Source organism: Porites lutea, chromosome 10 (assembly GCF_958299795.1).
Source record: "Porites lutea chromosome 10, jaPorLute2.1, whole genome shotgun sequence".
NCBI lineage: Eukaryota > Metazoa > Cnidaria > Anthozoa > Scleractinia > Poritidae > Porites > Porites lutea.
Window position 1 is genome coordinate 2,505,621 of NC_133210.1, and position 22,813 is coordinate 2,528,433.

The 22,813-nt window shown below is 40.2% G+C and overlaps 2 protein-coding genes across 2 annotated transcripts in view; both read right to left on the reverse strand.

Moving 5' to 3' along the window:
* Positions 1-60: 60 nt before the first annotated feature.
* LOC140951001 (ras-related protein Rap-2c-like) lies at positions 61-6,026 on the reverse strand. The gene is made up of 4 exons (XM_073400219.1): positions 5,240-6,026; positions 2,901-2,957; positions 1,995-2,068; positions 61-1,304 (listed from the first exon to the last, which is right to left on the reverse strand). Exons 1-4 carry the CDS (start codon positions 5,697-5,699, stop codon positions 936-938), a joined length of 960 nt encoding a protein of 319 aa, XP_073256320.1. The 5' UTR covers positions 5,700-6,026; the 3' UTR covers positions 61-935.
* Positions 6,027-7,205: 1,179 nt separating this feature from the next.
* Positions 7,206-22,813, reverse strand: part of LOC140951108 (uncharacterized) — a gene marked incomplete in the record, with an annotated part of 73,956 nt that continues 58,348 nt past the window's right edge. Inside the window, 8 exon segments of the mRNA XM_073400325.1 lie at positions 7,206-9,633; positions 11,445-11,669; positions 13,128-13,329; positions 14,499-14,816; positions 16,085-16,375; positions 17,706-18,014; positions 18,783-19,091; positions 21,805-22,092. Coding sequence (XP_073256426.1) covers positions 9,572-9,633; positions 11,445-11,669; positions 13,128-13,329; positions 14,499-14,816; positions 16,085-16,375; positions 17,706-18,014; positions 18,783-19,091; positions 21,805-22,092 — 2,004 coding nt within the window.

The window sequence follows — 22,813 nt, forward strand, 5'->3', positions numbered from 1 at the left end:
TACTTAAAAATGTAAGTCACGACTTTGCAGTAGGTTTAGCCTGGAGTTCAGCCGTCTCCTCCCGACGCAAACACCTGAGATAGAAGACGTCTCTGACGGAAGTTTTTCCACTCGAGGAGACGGCTGAAATTCAGGTTAAAGGCAATCGTGAGCCTTTTTGCCCAATCTAAGCCGTGGATTCCGGATTCCAGGTACTGGATTCCCGTCTTTGTCAGTGAAACTTGGATTCCGGATTCCGGATTCCGGATTCCGGATTCCAATCTTTAGTGGGATTCGGGATTTCGTTGAGCTGTATTCCGGATTTCAAAGCCCAGGATTCCGGATTCCACGAGCAAAATTTTCCCAGATTCCGGATTCCTCAAGCAAAAATTTCCCGGATTCAGGAAACCGAAATCTAGGGCATGGGGGTGAGCCTTTATTACACTAGCCTGAGTATCACGCCTTCCTAAGGGGGCTTGGGGAGAGGAGATTTTAGATGGGGGCGGGGGGCTTCCATCCTTCCCCTTTTCCCCCAGAAACGCCTGATACTCAGGCTATTATTACGCTAACAAAGAATTTCAACATTTTTTTAGATTATAATGAGCGTAATCCTTAGCTTAGAAAAAGATGTGAACTGGACTGTCTGCTTGACATTTCGCTTCTTCTTTGCGTCTTCAATTATTTAAATAGACATGAAATTTAGAGTTCTGGAAACTAGCAGCGTAGTTTATCTGTAAGCAAGCAGTGGGCCCTCGGTCTAGATTAAGAGCAGTCTCTCTCTTTCTTCAAGACAGACTGCTCATAGGATACCCTCGACCCATATTTCAGCAAGCGGTATAACGTATCTTCAGATGCAGGATTGCGATAGAAGAGTCGCGAACGAAGAGGCCGCATCCCTAGAGATATAGCTTGGAAGGCTCGTTGTCAACGTTTAATGACCCTGCATTTTCTTTGTCTCATCGCGAGAAAAAGTTCTTAATTGAATTCATGGGTCCATTTGTCTTCCGGTTCAACTGAAGTACTCTCAACTGTCTTACGGCGTCCTGAAAGACAATTTTTACATTGATATTATTAGCTGCTGATGTTTCGTGAAAGAAACACTCGTATTCCGATGCAAACTCCAAAGCCTCTTCATTGGACACTGATCTGGTGTGATTCAGATCCACCTTATTCCCGACAAGAACAATAGCTGTTTGTTGACCTTTTTGTTTCTTCAATTCTCGGATCAGTTTTATGAGCTGCTTTGCTGTTTGGAACGTCCTCGGCTCGTCGATGGCGTACACTACAATGAAACCCTCGTTTTGGCTCAAATACACCGGTTCATGCTAAAAAAAAAATAAAGAATTGCCCACATTAATTGGGAGTACTGTAAGTTAAGAAAAACCTCTTAGCTTGGGTACATGCATTAGCTATTGGGTACACCGCACGTACACAGCACACGTTTTTCTCGGCAAGTTTAGCCGGGGTGTACCAATCTGTTAAAGCAGTTATATTGCTTTGTAACCGTTTCGATATATTCTTGTACCCTTACACATGCTCATGTGACTACTTCTCTGTCTTTGAATGCTTGTCGACGGGATGGACCCTGGAGATTTGGAATTTTATAGCGGAAACACTGCTATGACCTGTGAACAGGCTCGATCTCCAGTGAGGGTACAAATGGTAATAGGATTATCACAAAACAAAATAAAAACAAAAAAAATTCCGCCGAACACCCGATCAATGAAAACAACATTTCACGAACAACCAATGAAAATCTCGGATTTTTTCCTTGTTACCAGCGTGTCTGCCGGAGAACATCCGCTGGTCAAGAGGTCTGGGGCTCTGCGAGGTGACGAGATCTTTATTTATTTAAATGATATTCGTTCATTATTATTAAGGAACAACAGTTGAATCCTTTCCGATTCATTGAAACGAAGTTTTCCACTTCCACACTTGCAGTGTTAAAAATTTACAAAAACTGCTTTGTAAATGTGTACGTATAAACAACAGTCCATGATCAAGTCTTCACTCACCGTGCTTGCTGTGTCGGTGATGTGTAATACCGCTGGCTCCTCGTCAACTTCGTAACACATATCATAGGTCAATTCTGCAACAATGACAAAAGTTTGGACTAAGTATGATGTGGAGGGAAAAAGGGGTTGGAGGGTTGGTGTGGGCAGTGATGAATCGAACCCAGCTCCAAAGGTTTTAACTAATTTTATTCCAAAGCTCCTGCTCTTGGAAAAAATTTCTTAGGATTTATATGTTTAAATAGTCAAATAAATAAATAAATGAATAAACCAACTGACAAGTCAAGTCAAACGCAAAAATTCCATCACTATAACGAATCTTAAGATCTAATATAAGGCTAAAACATTGAAGTATTGAAGTTATAATCTTTCTTAAATGTTCGTTCAAGAATAGGACGGAGAATATAGAGGCCGTGTAGACGATCAACTTTTTTTTTCTATTGCTTCCACACCTGGAAACTGTTACCGCGTTGAAATTTTGTACGGTGTCTCAAAATAGCTATTGGCCACGATAAGCTCTATCCCAAAAATAGCCACTGTCACAATATTTGTCAGTAATATTTATAGCACAGTAAAGATACAAATTACTTAAACACACGCGATGTTAATACCAGCTTGACACGAGATAAAATGGGATAGAAACAAAGAGACAAAAGAAAGTTCCATTGAAATTAAGGACAGCTGCCTGATCCTATGCGCATGCGTGCATAGACCTTATCTCTATTGTGTTTCCTATTGCCAGGCGTTATCGGTTTATTGTTATCCGTTTGACCAAAAGTTTTTCCTGCGGACTCGCCGGATATGGATCAAACCCACAAAAAGCGATAAGCCCCTCCCTCTACCCGCCCCCCTGCTAGCAAAGAAAAATAGATACAGAGACTTGTACAATCAAGTAAAAATACAACTTACCAAGTGTGGGATCGTACTCGTGAATAAATCTTCCTGTTGTAAATCGAACCAACAGCGCTGCAAACAAAAATGAAAAAGTGTAGAAGTTACAGTCGAACCTCTCTTAAAGACACTCTCTAATGAGTTGGTCGCATGAAAAATATAACATCACTAATTTGGAGATTTACAAAGTTGTAGACTTATTCTTTTCCGTAGCTATTGAATTTAAATGTGTGTGAATAACAAGTCACAGATTTGTTTCTAGAAATTGCATGCCTAAACCATAAGCTACAATAACTATAACCATACACCACGTCTTTAAAGCATGCGTAATATTTCAAATTGACTTAGATAACAGTGACCCATTGACATATTCTTGTCGATTGGTAAATATCTTTTTCAAGTGTTTTCCAAAATGCACAGGGCTACTCAGACACGTGCCTGTTGAAAACAAAGTCTCACAGCTGCTTAAAACGGCTGCATTCTCCCTTGTAACTACAAAGATACTTAGCTTACACGGCGTTTTATTCTCGCTTCTTACATTTGTTCGACTGATACAAGGAAATCTACGGCCAGCTATAAAAAGGAATTATTGTCGTTGTTATAAAAAGAAATGAATCGAAATTCTTCTTCAATTTCCTCTATACAGTGGCCCTCTGAGATAAGCCTCTGTTTGCCACAGTTTTAGCGCATGGTTGTGGTTCTGCCCTGCAATTCACAAGTTAAGAGGGACCATTATAACAAAAGTAGATGAATAGATAATTGCTTGATGATAGTCCTTATAAAAACGCTATGGATATATGCCCTGCAGCCAGGAAGGATCTGAAAAAACTAAATGCCCGGCAGTCAGAAAATTTCCTAGACTGCAAAATCCCTGTATCCTATCTTCGTTTAGAATTACCAAGCAAGCAGAAAAACAGGAATGGCTTCGCTGCTGAGTGCTTGTAGTTTCTTGGGCCATAGAGTAGAGTCTTGGTCGTTTCGACGCTTAAAAAATTTCGTGAGTAGCAGCGCGTGACTCACCGGCACGTTTTCACACAGGCTATTAAATAATCTCGGCAGTCTGCTTTAACATGTTAAACCGTTTATTTAACCCTTTACACCCGCTTGGCTACTCTGAAGGTAGGTGAAATACTTTTTGTTGAAATTCCCCTGATAATTCGGACTGCCGGGCATTAAGGCTGAGGATAAACCGTGCCCGGAAGTCTGGCACTGCTTCTCACGAAATTTTTCTAGCATCGAAAAAACGTCGACTGCACTCTTTGCCCAAGAAACCACAACCATCCAGCTGCGAAGGCCAATCTTGTTTTCCTGATCGCTTGGTAATTAAAAAATGAAGATAGAATATTCTCGAACGATTAGAAAAAGGGATTTTGCAGAGATTCTAAAAAAATTTCCGACTGCCGGGCACTTAGTTTTTTTAAAACCCTTGCCGGCAGCTGGGCATATAGCCACAGCCCACGATTATTGGTTCAGTTGCAAAGACTTAAGTTAAATGCAGATTCAAAGTTTAGAATTGTGGACAGACTTATCCTTTTTTTCCAGTAGACGTTAACTCATTGAACACCTCGTAAAATTCAGAGGAGTCACTCGTAGCAAAGGACGATATGAAGGGTTGGCAATATATACTTGATGTCGGAAAAAAAAGAAACAAATTACTCCTTAACGTAAACAAATATCGATATTGAGTTTCAGTTATGAAAAGATCTCAAAAAGAAGCCGAAAAATATTTACTAAAGCGATTAGGAAATGCTTTGTTAAGAGTTCCTGTTATGAAAATCATTCATTTTTATCCGACAGAATCTTTTTTGAAGAAATTGGTTAGGATTCATCGTAAAGTGTTATTGTGTCCTATAACTTAGCGCACCGCTCTACGACAACAATCACCCGTTAAGTATTTGCATAGTGTTATACATGTATACAAGTTTTGTTGTTTTAACAGTTTCCTCTCCAAAGCACGCATTTTCAACACTTTTCTTTAATATTGAAAAATAGCACAGCTGGATCGTGTATTAAAATGCCCCTTTCCTCGCGCAGAGTATCATTCACACAAGTCACGCTAACGATGATGGCTACTCATTAAAGTTACCGTCACTTAGAGAGGGCTATCATCATTTCAATTTTCCCATTTATTATAAACCAGTCCAGTTGTACGATGTAACCATTTTTGTGGCCTCGTTGCAATAAAGTCGAGTTATGCTCTTTATCTAATTAATCTATTAATCCTGACCTTCCAAATACAGCCATTTCTATCACGCTTCTCAGTTTGTTGTTTTAGTATCAAACTTCTGACGGGAGAAGTTTAGAAAATTAGTGCATTTATTATGATTTCAAAGATCATCTACGCTTATTGAACTAACCTGATTTTCCAACACCTCCTTGACCTAACAGTACAATATTGTAATCCCTAAAAGAACTGCTGCGTCTTTGTAGCGAAGTAGAGGCGTTCTTTGTATTTGACACTGGATTCGATGCCTGTCCAATAAAAGGTTCACTGCAGCTGTCTCTTCGTTTTGGACGATTTTTCGCCGGTTTTTTGTTTAAGATGGGTGATCCTGGAGAGACAGGACTTGGGCATTTGGGCGAAGGACTGTCATAGTCAAAAGATTGGTTCAAATCGTTCGCTGAAATCAGAGATAGAGGCGGGGGTGGGCTACATCCTCGCTCATAATCTTTTCTGCCTCCGCGTTTCGTTTTCGACAGTTTTGGCTGCCCATCTGGAGGTGGGATGATGCGATCTGTTTTTAGAAGAATGCCTCTTGTCTCGGAGAAGTGTTGTTGAAGGACAACGGCCGGTGCTGAGCCCCTTCGCCGAAGCATTTCCTTAACTTGACGTTATCCACCAAAATCCGAAATGCAGAGCAAAGCGTTTCTGTGGGTTAAGTTGAGTTTAAGCTTGGCAAACGCTTCTCAAACTCCTGCATGAACCATCCACCTCGCGAAAAATGAGCTTGGCAAAATTCAAGTGAATTTGCTACGAAAAAAAATAACGTGAAACCAATTGTCGATCTATCGAAGGTTGACTGCGTCTCAATGCTGACTTTTTCTCTTGTCTCATCCAAATAACCTCGCGAAAAGATCAGCTGAAAGATAACTAATTGACTTATAAATCAATGGAGTGGAAAACCCTTTTGCCTTGCGGCACGGTCGATTACAGGTTACTGACCCTTCTCTTTATAGGAAAGCCGCCTGCGATCAATCTTAACAAAATCCGATAAATGAAGGCAAAATGGTACAAGTTTCAATTTTAAGCTTAGAGGTTTCACTGTGTGCAGCAGGAACCAACGAAGCATTCTAAGACTGGGCGTTTTTCGAGAACAGATTCACATCCGACATTATGACGTTTCGTGAAAGACGAGATACTACTCACTAACAACTATTTCGTGCAAAGTGTGAGTCACTTTCATGAAAGATTTGTAACTAATTACCGTCGAGAGAACATGTTAGCAGTCTAAAAACTGTAAAATATGAACTGACGACAGGCAACCGATTGGGGATATTTAGGATTACGGGAGAGGGTTCTCTGGGATCTCTCTTCGCCGGGAAATTCTTGAAGGTGATTTTAAACAGGGCAGCTGCGATCCAACGGCCTGAAAACCTTCTAGACAAAAAACTCGAAAAGGGTGTATAATCCGGGCGGAAATTGGCAAAGATAAGGGACAAAAATAAGCTCCACATGGAAGGTGGAAATTTCTGCCCCAAAATTTTTCCTTGAAAATCAAGATATCTCAGTGTAGTAAGCCAAATCGCTTTGGCCTTCTGCTTGTATGTCCCGTATTTATTACAAACCCGGTCTCTGGTCAACCAACCCCATCAGAGGGTAAAGCCCCGGAGAAGCTGGTCAACCCGACTTTAACCTAGGCTCGATAACCAGCGTTCAGGAAAATGAGCCCGCACTAGTCCCCCGAAAGAGCGAGGACTCGGGAGAGAGGCAGAAATCGAGCCGACGTTTTCCCTTTCCCTAAAGCCACCATTCCAGGCTCCAAGATGATAGTTCCGTGCAGTCGTGCCGTGAAAAGTACAGCGAAAAACGCGCGGGAGCTGAGGAGTGGGAGGGCGGTCTCTCTCCTATTTTTCCCGCCACAGTCCTTCCCCAGATCACACGCGTCTTATTTTCGCTACGCCCCTACTACCTGAGAGCCTGGCATAAGCTATTTTTCCATAGCCCAGCCAGCCTATTATCAAAATTCAACCATGGCTCCACCCCGTGTGAAAACACAAGATGCACAAGGACCAGGTTGGAGACTCGTATGTTATGAAGGATCTTTTTATTTCCCCAACAAAGCGAGAAGGAAAGTGGGAGATATCAGTTTACAAGCAAACCACTCTCGTAAAAGTGCAAGTTGTTTTATTTTATTTTTACAACCTATGAAATGATAACATGCACAGCATTGCGTTGCGTGATAAGCTGACGCAGCTGTCACGTTACGTTTTAACGACTGAGCAAAATTATGCCTAAAAACATTTTTACTCTAATTCCTCTTGGAGGATCCTCTCTAAGGTTTAGAATACAAATAGCATGCTTCACGGTTCTCATGAGTAACACGAAAACGGACTAGTACTCTTACCAAATACAAGTCTTCCAGGTAATGTGTAAACGAAACATATCGTGCGTGTACGAGAAACCCTGTTTTACACCTCAAAGGCACCAATTATCAGAAATAAACTCCACTCAATGGAAGAGCAAGGCAACTTAGGCCCCTCTTTTTTTAAAGTTTTTTCAAGTCTTCGTTTTAGAAACATGAACAAAATTGAGAACTGGAGTACAAAAAACCTCATTCAAAAATCTCGGCAATATTACTTCCTTTCATATAATCGTTAATCTGTCCTAATTACCTTGATTGCAGCTGCACAAACAATTCAAAAGAACCTTAACCTTGAAACGAAACATGGGCCAGTTATCAGAAGAATGAATAAATTGGCCGCCATTCTTGAATAAGGTGTATTATGCTACTTCACAGACATCGGAGCACTGGTAACCAGACAGCCAGGCATCGACTGAGGAGCCAGCCACTAACGAGAGTACCGCTGACACTAACACCGTAAACACCTAATATATTTGGAAGCACATTTCATGTAGTGTGCCGCAAGCAAAACCAGTCTGATGCAAGTGGAATACTTAGCAAGCACTCTTTTCTTTGTTTGTTTTGTGGCCAGAATCTCGTTGGATTGTTTGAGAGACAATAAACAGCCCAAAAAAGTTATTAGGTGTTCAACGTTTTCATGGTTTTAAGTCGCGTTAGTTTTACTCGATTTAACCTTTAAAAAGCATACAACCCTTAAACTTATGATATCTACAAACCTTTTGTAATGACAAGTTGAATTACCTGATTGCGTACGTTTTAATCTACACTGTGAAATGCCGAATTGCTTTTTACGAACATCAGTTAACTAAAATTGTTAAAAAAAGACTACTCTACGATCTTCAGCACGCAATTCTTACGAAAGGACACAATTACAAAAGCAATTTATATATTTTATCAACGGCTCAAAATTCACGTGCCGTCTGCATGGAAGTCAATTTCAACTTCAGGTAGTGATCATCCAAACGTTTTTTCTTTCAACTTTTCTATAGATTCCTTAACCTGACATAAACATGCATAAGGGCGATGGTTATAAAAAAGGTTCAGGGCGTAAGGCACAAGATAACAGTGATCTTAAGCAAGGACGTTTTTAAGCGACGCACGTCAACTTGAAAGCAGACTTCTTGCATTCTTAGGCAATGATTTTGCCCAAATTTTCGGGAAAATTGTCGCTATAAGAGTTGACACACTTAGTAATACAAATCTGGTAGCCTCAAGGAATATTATAAGAGAAACAAAGCTCACCTCCGGTTGACGTGCGTGGCTCAAAAAGCTTTTGCTTAACCTCCCTAATGCTCTTTACAGAGGCTATGTTCAAACTATCCGGGATGGTATGAATAGCAACGGCCCAGAGCTAGAACAGGTCGTTCACACACATCGAATATCGTCCTGGAGCGCTTGGCCGAAAGGATTTGGTAAACTAAATCCCAGACTTCACTCTTGAATAAATCCTGAACATTTACTTCTGTCTTTACTTCTCGCTCCTACCAATTCGCTTCCGCTAGATCCGACCAAAGTGTGGCACAGAATTTATCCGATATGTGACACTCTTCTTCTCGAGATCGGCACTGCGCAGCTTCGCTCCTTTACAGAAATCGCGCCGCCACAACCGTCCTTACGTGTGAACCAAAGCCCCGTAAGGTATGGTTTCCGTGTTGGCAAAAAAGCCCATCCAGTACGGCGTTAACATAGCCTCAGCCGCAAATTGTGATACGTTGACCCTTCAAACCCTAAGATCAAAATTTGAATTCTCTTTTGTTGCTCCTATTCATTTCCTACAGAAGCAGTGGGGAGAAGTTGATAAAACGAACGAATTCATGTTGTGTGATCATGTCCTTAATTCTCATGACCGCTCTGTTTTACAATGCATTGATATTACAAGGAGAAATTTGATGCTGATCACTCTTAGGGCTTAAAGGGTTAAAATAGAGCAAAACAGTCAATCCAAAACAAAACAATCAAATAAACAAAAACAAGAAGAAAACTTCACTTAAATCTAAACAGAATTGTAATAATACGAAATGAGTCTAATTAGATTACAAAAATGTAATTACTATACTCGCTACAAAACTATGCAGAACCGAACGAAATTTGCGGCAAGATCTGGATTTAAGCCGTGACAAGTGGTTCATCGTCGGAGAAGCCCTGGATCAAGGGAACCTCGTCATCTTCTAAGAAAAAACAAAAACAAAAACACTCATATATACGCTTATTAGGCTGCTATACAAAGCGCTTGACAACTGGTTCTTGTAACAAAAGCCCTAACACGATACGACCCTGCGTTTTCATGATACCCAGTCCTGCGCCCCTAACCCCAAAACGTCCCAATTGCATGGCCCATTCAAAATTCTAGATCTGTAATATTGAAGCGGAATTCCCTTGTCCTGTTCTCTATACAAAGGGACGGGCCATTAGAGACCTTAAGGGGGTTGGCTGGGGGGTGGAGGGGATGAGCCAAGTACAAAAAAAATATTTGTGCAAGAGAAAATCTTGTGAAAAAAAATCATGCATGCCAAGTAGACCTAAAAAAGATTCCTACACCAGCCTAAAAAAAAATCATGCCAGGGAAATATTAACGACAACAAAAAAAATACATGCGGCTCCAATATTCCCCATCCACCCAAAACAACTTTTCTAATGGTCCCACCGTCCCTAAAACGAACTGCATAAACTGTGAACGGATGATTAAACACTTCATTATATAGCTGTTAGTTAATCCGATATTGTCAGCAAAGCTTTTATCCTTTAATTTTTACGAACTGTCCAATTAAGGATTAATTTGGATAGTTTCAGATAGGACTTTCTTTTACAAATGGGCAAACTGTCCAATTTAAGAAAAAAAAGGACAGCTGGTCTGAGCCAATCAAACGCCAGAAAATACAACAGGCAATGAAAAATAGCCAATCAGCGCAAAGTCCCTGCGACAACGCGCCAAGAAAGTCTCCTTAGCTGACGGCGGAAACTTTGGACAAGAATAAGAAAACACTGATAGTTGTGTTTAGATGTTGGCATTACAAAACAAACGGACAAAGTCTGCGGAAATCGTTTGAGGTCATGAATGAAATGCTTTATAAAATGTACACTTAAATACAAAATGCCAAAGTAGGAAAGAGCAATAAGCTTACTGGTTCTACGTTTGTTTATTTGTAAAGAATAAGTTAAATGACCTATAAGAATAAACCTTTTTTAGATCTTGCAGTGTGTTTTTGTTTCAACTAAAAACGGACGGGTTCAAGTGTATAATATTTTGCGTCTGTGACAAGCTAAAAAATCTGGATTAACTAACGAGCTGCATATTAATAAGTAAGAGGACTACATGTTTGTTCAATTTGGAAACAATTGAATTCAAAAAATTCTTCTGACAGCCAAATTAGACTCGGCCGTTGACTGTCTTCGGAATTTTTTTCATCCAATCATTTCCAAATTGGACAGAATGTAAGTCCTATTAGTATAGGTAATCACATGATTTCGAGTGCAATTTGGAATAAATAAGCACGAGTAAATTTTTCAAAGATCAACAAAAGGGCACGAGCCAGTAGGGCGAGAAAACTTCGTGGTCTTTGAAAAATTTACAGGTGCTTATTTATTCCCAATTGCACTCGAAATCATGTGATTACCTGTACTACATATATCAATGAATGGTTTTGTTTCCGGGTAATGTCAATGTTTTCCGAGGCGGAAATTCATTAAACCTCGCTGTAACAGCGGTCGTTGGTCAACATTCGCGGTAACAGTGCACTGTTACTTGCTGACGTCATAGATTAGCTGCCCGCTCAGAGATTTTGGTGGGAAACAGTTTCATTGTTTGATATCATGTGACCTCGAAGTAACCAATGAGAGCGCGCGCAGTTGGGAAAAAAAATCCAGCTATATAACACTAAACAAAGATAATTATGTCATTGTTTAATATTAACATAACCAAAAGCAGAAATGAAAATCAAATTTTAACTAAGGATAAAATTGAATCACAACAGATACTCACCTGAGTGGAAAGTTATTGCACCGTCCTCATCCACTGATCGTCTAGTCATAAGAGCAAACATGGAGCGCTCGAGACGACGGGATTTACGAATGAAGATACCCAAAATAATGATCAATATTAAACCGACAATGGCGACGGGAACAGCCCATACCACAGGACTAAGACCTTTCTTCTTGTCGCCGGTTTGCTTTCCTGCGGTTGGCTTGACATTGCCGTCATTGGCTTCTAAGGAAGTAATGCAAAAAATGGAGTTCAAGTCCATCCTGATGTTGGTAAGTTTGACTGATACGCTCGATAAAACGTAGTCAGTGTACAGCCGCCCCCCTCCCAAAATCGGAAGAAAACAAGAAACTGAGATGAGGCGGCTGTAAACAAGCTATATAAATATAAAATTACGTCTAAACGAAACAAAACAATCACAGCTTCATGACATATCACGAGTTTGGTAACTCAAAATTATCAACAACAGAGATGAACTGCTAAAACTGAACAGTTTCTCTCTGACAGTTTGCAATCTGATTTAATCTTCCCCAATGTTGTTCATCCGTTGCATTTTTTTTAATTTGCCATCTAAGTTCTAGGTTACTTCACTGACTCAGGCAGTTATTATTTATGTATTTTTATCCTTCGTCTTCTGAGCCAGTTTCGAATTATCAAAATCCACGTTTGGCTGGACTTGGCTTTTGTATTACAGTGGAACCTCTATTCAAGAGACACTTCCATTCAGAGGACAAAAAATTTGGTCCCGGAAAAATGTTCGCATAATCTTTGTACCTGTTACCTCCACTGAAGGGGCACCTCTATTTAGGAGAAAGGGACATTTTAAACCCAGGTTTAGCCTCTATTCAGGGGACACATTAGCATTCAAAACTTGAAAGACAACAAATAGGGTTGACACCTCTAAAAGTACACTAATCACTAATCTCACATTAATCAACTTTCTGCACCTGTGGAAATTCAACACACAATATCGCAGAGATAAGTTTATCATGATTTTTTTTTCATTATCTAGCTGCTTTGATTGCAGCAGATTCTGAGGCAGAATAAAAAATATATACCGTATTTATTCGATTAACCGCCCTGGGAGCTTATTAAATTTTTGGACCTTGAGAGTGGGCGCTTATTCGAGGTGGGCACTTATTCGAGGTTGGGCCCTTATTAAATTTTCATCATTTTGAGCAAGTGTAGTATGTTTATTTTGCAACGAAACAATAAATGGTAAGATGTAACAAAGCAAATATAAACTACCCTTCCTCTTTAGAAAACTCCATCTCCGGGGAATTCTCTTTATATTAGTACTTATTCAATTTCAATCTCATTGTCACCCAAGTGGCTGGGGTGGTGGGTGGGCGCTTTCGAGGCTGGGTGCTTATTAACTTTTTCAGCCTTTAGGACGGGCGCTTATTCGAGGTGGGCGCTAATTCGAGGTTGGGCGCTTATTCGAACAAATACGGCATTTCCTTTGTTTGTTAATTAATAACAAACCTCAGCCCAATCTCCATTCAGGGGACACCTGCCTCACTCCTGAAAATTAAGGGTGTCCCTTGAATAGAGGTTGCATTGTAAAATTCCTCCGCCTCGATACCAAGTATGAATTTCAATAATTCGAACCTAGCGTATGGGGCACTGAGGTCCGTTAAGTCTCAAGAATAAAAATGGACGGCAAGAAAGAGCAATACTCACTATCATATAATCCAACTTGGTATTCGCTCGATCCAAAACCACATAAAGCATTGCAGCGAACGTGGAAGACATATTTTTCACCCGGCTGAAGGTCTTCTTCGTGGTCCTTCCGTTTTATTTTCCAACTCGTTGTTTTTGCGTCCGTTTTCGTATGATTAACCAGCTCTCCTGTTCTTAGGTTCGTTACTATTATTTCGTAGTACTAAAATGAAATACAAATTGAAAATAAATAAAATAAATAAACAACTGGGGTAAAAATAAGCCAAATAGGTTATACACTGACCTATTATTGTTTGCGTAAATCAGTTCATTTACCGAAAAACAGACGAGAAAGTCTGAAACCGGTACCAAAGACGGGTTTAAACAACTGGAACACGAATTTAAGTTTGGAACATTCCGTCCGGAAAACAGGACTACCATTTCAGTCGTTCTGATGCTCTGGATATCCCAGTCCAATGGAAAGGCTCGAAAACCCCTGCTTCATTTAAACCCAAACCGGAATTTCCGAAATTTGTTGGTAAATGGAAAGCACCCAGTACGTGCGGGGAAAGAAATGGAGAGATTACTACCAGTCCATAACATTCTTGGTAGTCAAGCACGTTCGCTATTCAGTTAGCCAGTTAACGCTAGGAATTCCGAGGAAAAATTCGAGCTATTTACATCCAAGCAACGTCCACTTTGGCTCTACGTCTCCCGTTCTCACCCAACCCTTAACAATTAACAACATTGCGGCACAAAAAAATCCTCATATACGCGTGATACCACGACGACCAAGTGTACGCACCGATAGCGTCTTGTTAATTATGGTTTTACTTTTGAGTCGCGAGAAGTCACGCGAGAGCTTCCGAACAAACAGCACTTCTATGTGGTTTCTTATACTTTTCTAGGTGCTTCTAACTTTTAAGACTGTGGATGAAATCCTACGGTGTAACCATTTAAATGAGAGCTACAACGTGGTTCTAACTTTTGAAACTGTGGATGAAATCCTAAACTATTACCATTCAAATGAAAGCTACTGAAACAGTGCTTTCCCGTGGTACTGATTATTATGCTATACAAACTGGTGCTTACCCTTGAGTCTGCGTGGATTCTGTGGAAGAAGTTTTAACGTGTTCCAATTCAAATGAAAGCTACCGATCAGTACTTTCATACGCTGTTGTTCACTATGCTTTACAAAGTGGTTCTTACTTTTGAGTCTATGGATGAAGTTCTATCGTGTGCCAATTGAAATGAAAGCTACTGATCGGGATTTTCTGTGGTGGTACTATTTATTATTCTGTATAAGGTCGTTTTAACAGACCTGAGTGTGCATGAGATCCTAATTAGGTCAAAGGGCAGAACGCATCCAAAGGTTCACAGTTAATCTCTTACCTTAATATCAGCAGCCTTTACACCAGGTGGGGCTTTCCATGTCAACAGAAAACCCGTCTCACGAGCTTTTGTCCAATCTGTGCTGTTTGCGTCTTCCCCACCAATGAAGCTAACCGCCAGGTTACTGACACCCTCAACTGAAGGATTTATTTCAAGAGAGACCGTCTTGTTCGCACTAGTACCACGTTTTGTTTGCGCTTTGACCGTGAAATCGTACTTGTTACCACAAGGGAGAGTTAGGTCAAGGTTTGTGTCCGTAGTAATATTTTTGATGGTATTGAAACTGTAGCGGTGACGTTTAGTGATAACCAAATAGTTCTGGAGGAATAAGCAAAGAAAGAGACACTCACATACTAGTTATACAAGCACCACCGCGGCAGAATTAGCTTAGTCGGTAAAGCGCTTGACTGCAGAGTGGGAGGTCGCGGGTTCGATTACCGGGGCCGAACCAATATTCAGGGTCTTTAAATAACTGAAAAAGGAAGGTACTACCTTTGCAATGCAAGCGGCTAGACCTTCAAGTGGCTCGCATTACCACGGCGGTCCCCCAATTAGTATTTTCGTGCTAAATACATGGACATTCAAATAAAATGCATTTGTTTTATAAGCACAGTAAAATATTTGTTTTATCTTGCGCATTTGATAAGGCGCGTGTGATTGACCGTATTCCGGAATAGAAACGAATAGAATAAGCCCTAGAGATCACTTGTCCTGGCAGTCAGTGCACTACAATATCGAGAAATTACAACGGAAAGATGCATAGAGAGTTTAAATGGACCAAAAATCACAGTAAAAGAGAAATGTAAGAAAATATTTGCGTATTCTCATTCGAAATGCGACTAATAGACCCTTAGTTTTAACTGTCATTTCGTTCATTTTTTGGTAAGTATTCAGATAATTGACATTAATTCGGGGCTTTCCCCTTACCAAAAATTGCTGGGCAAATTATTATTATAATTTTTTTGTTCTTTTTTTTTTCTGTAATGCGTCTGACAGAGAACACAAAAGACAGCCATGACAAAGTCCGTTTAATACTACTACATATGTAGAGGACAATCGTGTCTTTGTTATAGCTAACAGCTTACAGTTAATTACAGAAATCAGTGCTACCTACAAATTGCGTTCCACAATTTATTCCGGGATCGTTACTTGGGACGCGCCGGTCTGCTATCGGCCAGGCAGTTTTTTTCGCTGCCTCTGATAACAGTCCCAGAAGTCTTTGCGATAGTCAACTCGGTCCAGTTTCCTTCTCGCTTCTAAAGTGGCAAATGATAACATTGCACATACTATGATGCCAAACGGTAACACAGCACTGTTACCCGCAAAATATTAACCGCTACGTGACTAATGCCTTGGTCGCGCGGTATAGCAAATCACTTTATGACTTAATTATCCCTAATTATCAATACCCCTAAAGCGAAGTTAGCCTGTGTATAGCTGCCTCTTCTCACTCCTCGCCGCTAGGGACGTTTCACAGGAAAACGAAACGTCCCTAGCTAGGATTCCGGATTCCATAAGCAAAAATTTCCCAGATTCTGGAATCCAGATTCCTTTACACAGGGTGATAAGAGTTCAATGTTCCTCACCTGAATATCGCTAGTATTTGACGGTGCTTTCCATGAGAGATGAACAACGTTTTTTGTGTTGCCTACTAATTTGACGTTCAAGTCTAAAACTGGATTCACCACGGCCGTTGTAACCAATGTTATCTGGGCGTATTTACCATATCCATATATTGTGGATACTTGCAACATTGCAGTCCACTGCGCTCCCCTGCTCACGGATACATTAGTGGAAGTTGTATTTAGGTCATTGATTTGTTTGTAATGGAAATGACTGTACTGACAGTCATCGCACTTGTACCGAAACCAGTAATACTGCAAAGAAAACAAGTTTGCGCAATGATGGAAATGAGATGGTGAATTTTATGCCTGGCGAATACATGAGAAAGATGATTTCTCAGTCAGTAACACAGTGGGATAAAAACAAAGGAGTACTATAATGTCAACAGGAGTCGAATCTATGACCTTCTGGTTGCTAGTCTAACCAAAAGTGGAGTAGAAACCAGAAAGTCATAGGTTCCACTCCTATTAATATTGGCAGTACTCGGGTATTTTCTTCCGAGCCGCCTGTCTCACTGGCTGATCATCACATTTTCAAAAGCAAAATGCATTATTTAGCAATCCTATTGAGATTGAATACCCCGAGACGTTTTTGAAGCTGTTAAAAGCACTCACAGCACGTCATTTATCACTGGATTCGAGCGCCAATCACTGCTATTCGTGTTTTAAACATTACAAACAGCAAGAGTTCTGGGGCCAATCTAATAAAGTGTAACTCACTGTTTTAGTGTCTAAAAACAATAGCTACACTTGTTAATTAAACTTGTTTTACAGTTTTACTAAATTGGCCCCTGGGTAAAAAACAGGCTCGACATTTCAGTCTCGGACTCATATGCCCCGTTCACACCAAGTAAACATGTTCAAATAAACCAGGTTTTAAAAGCGAGAAAAAACCGGGAAAATGGAACCCAAGTTTTTACAAAGGATTCAAATGAAACTTCAACATGTTTTGTAATTTGCACTAAATTTGAGTCAGTAAGCAACTTTTATGAAGGAAACTATTTTAAGCTCTGTTTAACTAAACGGCTTTAAGACATGTTTAAGTGGGAATGGGGCATAAACTAGGTTTAAAAAAATTGAAAAACAGTTACAGAAAACTAGAACACGGCTTTTACGCCGAATTAAAATGAAATTCAACGCGTTACGTCGTTGCACCAAATTGGCAATAATAGAAGTAGACCAAGGAGCGTCTGCAAAGAAAGCAACGTTAATCCGTGTTTAACTAAACAGCTTTCAAAAATGTTAAAGCCTTGGTGTGAATTGGGCTTAGTCAAACCTAATCGATACTTTGCGGTTTCTATCAATTTTAAGACAAATGTGTGCGTTACTAAATGACAACTCAAAACCGTCATTAAGGCCATTTACACGAGGGAAAATAAGACGCGCCCAAAATAAGACGCAAAATGTCCCGTACAAATGGCACACGTCTTGTGAAATAAGACGTGTCTTTTCTAAATAAGACGCGACTTAGCTTAGTCGCGTCTTATTTCAGACGAAATGCTCGTTTTATACGGTAAAGTTTGCGTCTTATTTTTCCTCGTATGAATGACCCTATTTTGACATAGTTCCTCTCATTGCTACTTACATTAAATCCAGCTGGATTGAAATCTGTGGGTGGGGACCAGTTGCAGGTAAGAACGACGTTGTCCGCTGGAACCTTACAAGAAAAATCTCTGGGTATTCCATTTAACGGTGGAACAAAATAGGACAGTTTTCTGGGTAAACCTCTGCCATGTGATGTGATGATGGTGATCTCAAACTCGTACGCTGTACCATAATATGGCACATTTACGTATGTATCAGTTGAATTGACGACACGTGTGGTCCAATAACTATAACTACAGCCGGTAAAGCCTAAACCGCTCCTCACGCATTGCCATCTTACCTCGTATTGCTGCCAGAGAAAAGACAAGTCCCAAATGTTTTAATTCCCCTTTGTGTCTTTACAAGATATCCAGTTTATTGGCCGTCGTCATTCCGACATTTAACGCGAGAAAAAAAGGTCATCGTGACGTTATTTGAGGGCTTTATGTTTTTCCTCTTTCATCGTCTTCAGACCACTCCTAGACTCCTCCAAAATGTACCATTCATTTACGCAACACTGAAGCTAAACGAATGACGTCAACACTAGAACCCTGTCCCCCGGGAGAGGGGAGGCTCCACCCCGAGGTCCAACCCCTTACCCTTTTATACCATTTTTGAAAATTTGAAAAGGTACCCCTTTCGTATCCCTTCTATTGACAAATGGTACCCCTTTCACATAACGTGTTTAGAAATTTGCTTCCCTTTTAACTGCTGTCTTTAAGATATGAATAAATCACAAAACCAGAACGTTTCCTCGACTTTTTCATAGCCATAAGAAGCTTAGAAACTTCGTAGCCTCCTTCCTTCTACCAAAAATCTGGGAAAAAACGGTTTGACATTCAAATTTTGGAAATTTCCCTATTATACTGTTACTTTCACTTTTGATAAGTAATTCTATCCGTCATCGCTTTTTTTATTCATCGTAATTGTCATTGAGGTAGTTCGTTTGCTTTAGGGCTCCTCGCCATTTGTTTCTCCATTTTTGTATCTTTTTGTTCTTGTAATCATTTATCTGTGTGGCGAATAAATAAAATACAAATACAAACGAGTGTAAATTACCTTGAAAATGTAAACTTACCACTGGTCCACTGTACAAGTAGGGGTACCCGTAAGGGCGGTACCAGTACACGTACACCTGCAATCCATACCTCGCTCCACTCATGTAAGAGTAAGCAGAGTTCACTCTTAGATTTAGCGGTGGTACTGTCTTTTGGAGATAGGAATAAGGACCCTGACCATAACCTGTCACAGCATAGACACGTATGAAGTAGTTGCTGCCTGCCATAACAGCCAACTTGAAGTTCGTCGTCTCGTTGACAAGGATGCTGTTATAGCCATAGTAGATGCAGTACCGGGACTCACCTTTACACCAATGGACAATGTAATACTGTAAGAGAACAGTTTACAATCTCACTAAGGGAATAGTTAGACTTGACGGTCAGTTTGGTTCTAATCGATAAGATAAATATATCATCATCATCACCACCACCACCGTCATCATCATCACCATCGTCATTATCATCGTCATCATCATCATTATCACCAACACCACCACCGCAAACACCACCACAACCACCATCACCACTACCACCATCATCATCACCATAAACATCATCACACCAACACCACAACCATCATATACATTCCCCAAAAGTAATGATAGCAACATTTCAGGTTAAAACACCGTAGTTTTCAATTGCATTTTTGTCCTTAGTATTGTCAGGCCGTTTTTTACTTGAGGAAACCTTCAAAGTTTGATTTTATATGACGCGACACGAGGAAACATCTCTTTTTCAAAAACGTAGTGTTCCGCGCGTTTTTGCTTTTTGTTTCTTTAATTGCTTTAGGAACAACCTAGGAACGCACAATAAAGGAACTTTCTTTGCACAATAGGGACAAAGGTTGGCAAATTTCGGAACAATCTGGTCCGTTAGCAGTAAATTGGAACACAAAGTTCCGTTTCATTTTAGTCAAAAGGAACAACTAGTTCCTCTTTTATCCTTTCAGGAACAAAAGGTCCTCTTTCAACAGTTCCGATTAGGGAAAAATGTTCCCAATCTAATTTCTCGCTTGAGACAGTAAGGAACAAATTGTTTCTTCTTACTGGCATATCCACTGCTGTTGTCCATGTTCCCTTTCGGTTCAAATTGTTCCTATTCATGCCCAACAGGAACGGAATTGTTCCTAATCGAGGTGGTTTTTTGTTCCTCAAGATGAGTGTTATGTTCCGCGTATAAATGGGAACAGGTTCCGAATTTGTGACAAAGGAACTAGCGTTCCATTTTGCGCAAAGTGTAAAAAGGAATAGGGAACAATAGTTCCTATTTATCGTAGGCTATCTGGAACTATTGTCCATCACCTCCGCTATACAAATTTTTCAAAACATACATCCTTCAACAGTCAAGTTAAGTACGAGACTTGCCCGCTACATGTTTAATCTCGTTCGGGCTTGCCCGCGCATGTTCAGGCTTGTATCTTTGTTCTTTTTGATTAATTGTGTAACAAATACGGACAAGAAAACAATGCGGCAAGGGCAAGAATGACCAAGCGTGGGCAGAGATAGGCTAACAAATATCTCATTGGCGAATAGGATGATCTCTTGGGGACCCTTTTGCTAGTATAAGTGCGAGCATACTTTAGAAAGATATCGATTTCAAGCTAGTGCTTAAGATGAACAAACGAGGCAAGGATGTCAACTGGTCAAAGTTAGCAAATGTATCACCTAAACCAAAGAGACCTCACTTAGAAGAGGATGACTGCCGTCGTAAGCAGCTGCAGTACCTGGCAGCGATGCAACTGGCATTCTCACTTTCATGCAGCTACAATAGGTCTACCAGAGGTATGGTGAGCGGCATTAAAAAGATCGACAAGTTCCGATTTTTTGGCCTTTGAACTGAAGGCCATTCCTTTATCCTTTAACAATTCCTTTAAAACTGCTATTGTCATATTCTTTGCTGGTCCCTATTTCATTCGTTCGTATTTTTCATATTTTTCCCTTTTTGCCGTTTCCTTGAGTTTTTTTTCCTAGCTTCAAAGTCGTTCACGGTGTCCTTCGATTTCAGCAAGTGTTTCGTTAAGGAGAAGAATGCCATCTGCTGATGGAGTTACTGGAATTTTCTGGATGAACTAACGAGAATCAAGAATAATGTATTTTTTTGAAAGAAAAAGCTTCTTTGTTAGCTTTATATCATTTCCGCGATCTAAGTTGCAATAAAATCTGAAAAAGTCATTCATGTTACGTTCAACGTCTTTTCCTCTTTTATCTTATTCCCTCATGGGAATAGGGACTTTAAGAAAGGATGGCCACGGAGAGTTGTTGAGCTGTTTTGCGTAGTCGCGACTCCTGAGAACATTTTGCTCGCATTTTGCCGTTTCCGTAGTTCTAGAATCTTGTATTTTCGTGAAAAAGTTTTCAGTTCGCCTGCTTTAAGTGAGAGGGAAGCGAACTATGTAAGTTGTGTCTAAAAGCGTGAAGCACGTGCAAAGTTGTTTTTTCAATCTAAACCAACTGCTTTCGTTGACGAAGCCGTCGTCGTGCTTAAGCTTCCTGATAACGGTGACATGACGACTACATAACGTCTTTGGTTTTTAGCGTTAATTTTTTCTTGCTTGCGTATTACTAAACCTCTACTTATAAGACCATTAAATTCCATGACTTCCCAGGCCTGGAGAATGAAACTCTTAAATTTACGACTTTCTAGCTTTTCCATGACCCGTATAGCCTGAATTTCAGACGATTACTTCGAGTCGTTTTTACTCTCTCAGTAACGTTTGAATCGACCGGCCGTTAATGCCGTCCACTGACGTCACTACTCCTTTGCTTTAATTCATGCAAAGAAAACACACGATCTTCAACTGGCAAACAAAGAAATATCGCCTGGAAATGTCTACATGATACTAATTTATGTTTAACGTTAAAACTGTCAACTGCATGTAGTACTCTGAACGAATCTGTTGTAAGGTCAATAATCAAACTCGATCGCAATAACGCAACGAAATAAACACGCACACGGAAGACTTCAAAAAAACAACAATATTTGCTTTAATTGAAAAGGTGCTACTTAGTCCTTAACGAAGAAGAAAGAAAACAAAGCGAGTACCTTGATATCTTTGACGTCCACATTAATTGGTGGATCCCACTTGATGGTCATGTTGTAATCATTATCAACACTTGCTTGCAAATTTTGAACTTTACCATAGTATCGACTTATAAACATTGAGATCACGGAACTCTCTCCATCACCAAAGTCTGTTACTGCGTGAACAGAAAATGAATATCTGTGACCCCGCTGCAAGTTGGGAATAGTACAGTTCGTCCGAGGACAAGCTTGGTCGCCATTGCGTTGACCGTAGTAGCAGTCTGTACAGTTCCAGCTGACCATGTAAAGCTACGAAAATAAATACAAAGGAAAAGAGGTTAACAAATCGACAACAAATTTCCATGGTTTGTACTCTTATCGACCATAGAAATGACGTCAACATGTTGAAAACTCAAGGGGAACCCAGAGCTGCAGGCAGACAGTTTTACACGCTCATTTCCAATGAAGTTTCAATTGCGCCACCATCACGTCATTCCATGGTCTGTAACCACAGCTCTCGACCAGTCAGCGCGCGAAAAATCTTGGCGATGGTCTTTGCATATTTTCCTCCTTTCATTTCCCAGATTCCGGACTTTTTCTGTTAAACGTTTTTGATTTTGATCTTTTTTGAACGGCGCGACACTGAAAACCGCAATTCCACATTACCAATGAAAAAGGAAATTTTATATAATTTTGTTATACAAGATTTAACGTCCAGGGGCCCGTTTCTCGAAAGTCCCGATAATTAACGGACCCGGTAAGCTGTCTCCTTTTACATTAAAGATCGAGGTTTCAATAGTTTTGCATCTAACACGATAAAACTGTCAGTTAATGAAACAAAATGGAGTAGTTTGCTAGCCAGGACCCGCGCTCTTATTCTTTATATTTCGATTTGAATATTTGATTTCGGGCCCGTAAAGTTACCGGGACTTTCGAGAAACGGGCCCCAGATCCGGGTTTTTTGGGAGACAAACTTTTAAAGTTTAGAATTGTTAATAAAACTTATCTCAAGGACTTAAATCAGTTGTAA

Excerpts from the sequence above, each read along its gene's own strand:
- LOC140951001 (XM_073400219.1), bottom strand. The coding sequence starts at position 5,699 with ATGCTTCGGCGAAGGGGCTCAGCACCGGCCGTTGTCCTTCAACAACAC. Across the intron at positions 2,958-5,239 it reads AGGAGGTGTTGGAAAATCAG|CGCTGTTGGTTCGATTTACA; the intron begins GTTAGTTCAATA and ends TTTTGTTTGCAG. Across the intron at positions 2,069-2,900 it reads CGAGTACGATCCCACACTTG|AATTGACCTATGATATGTGT; the intron begins GTAAGTTGTATT and ends TCATTGTTGCAG.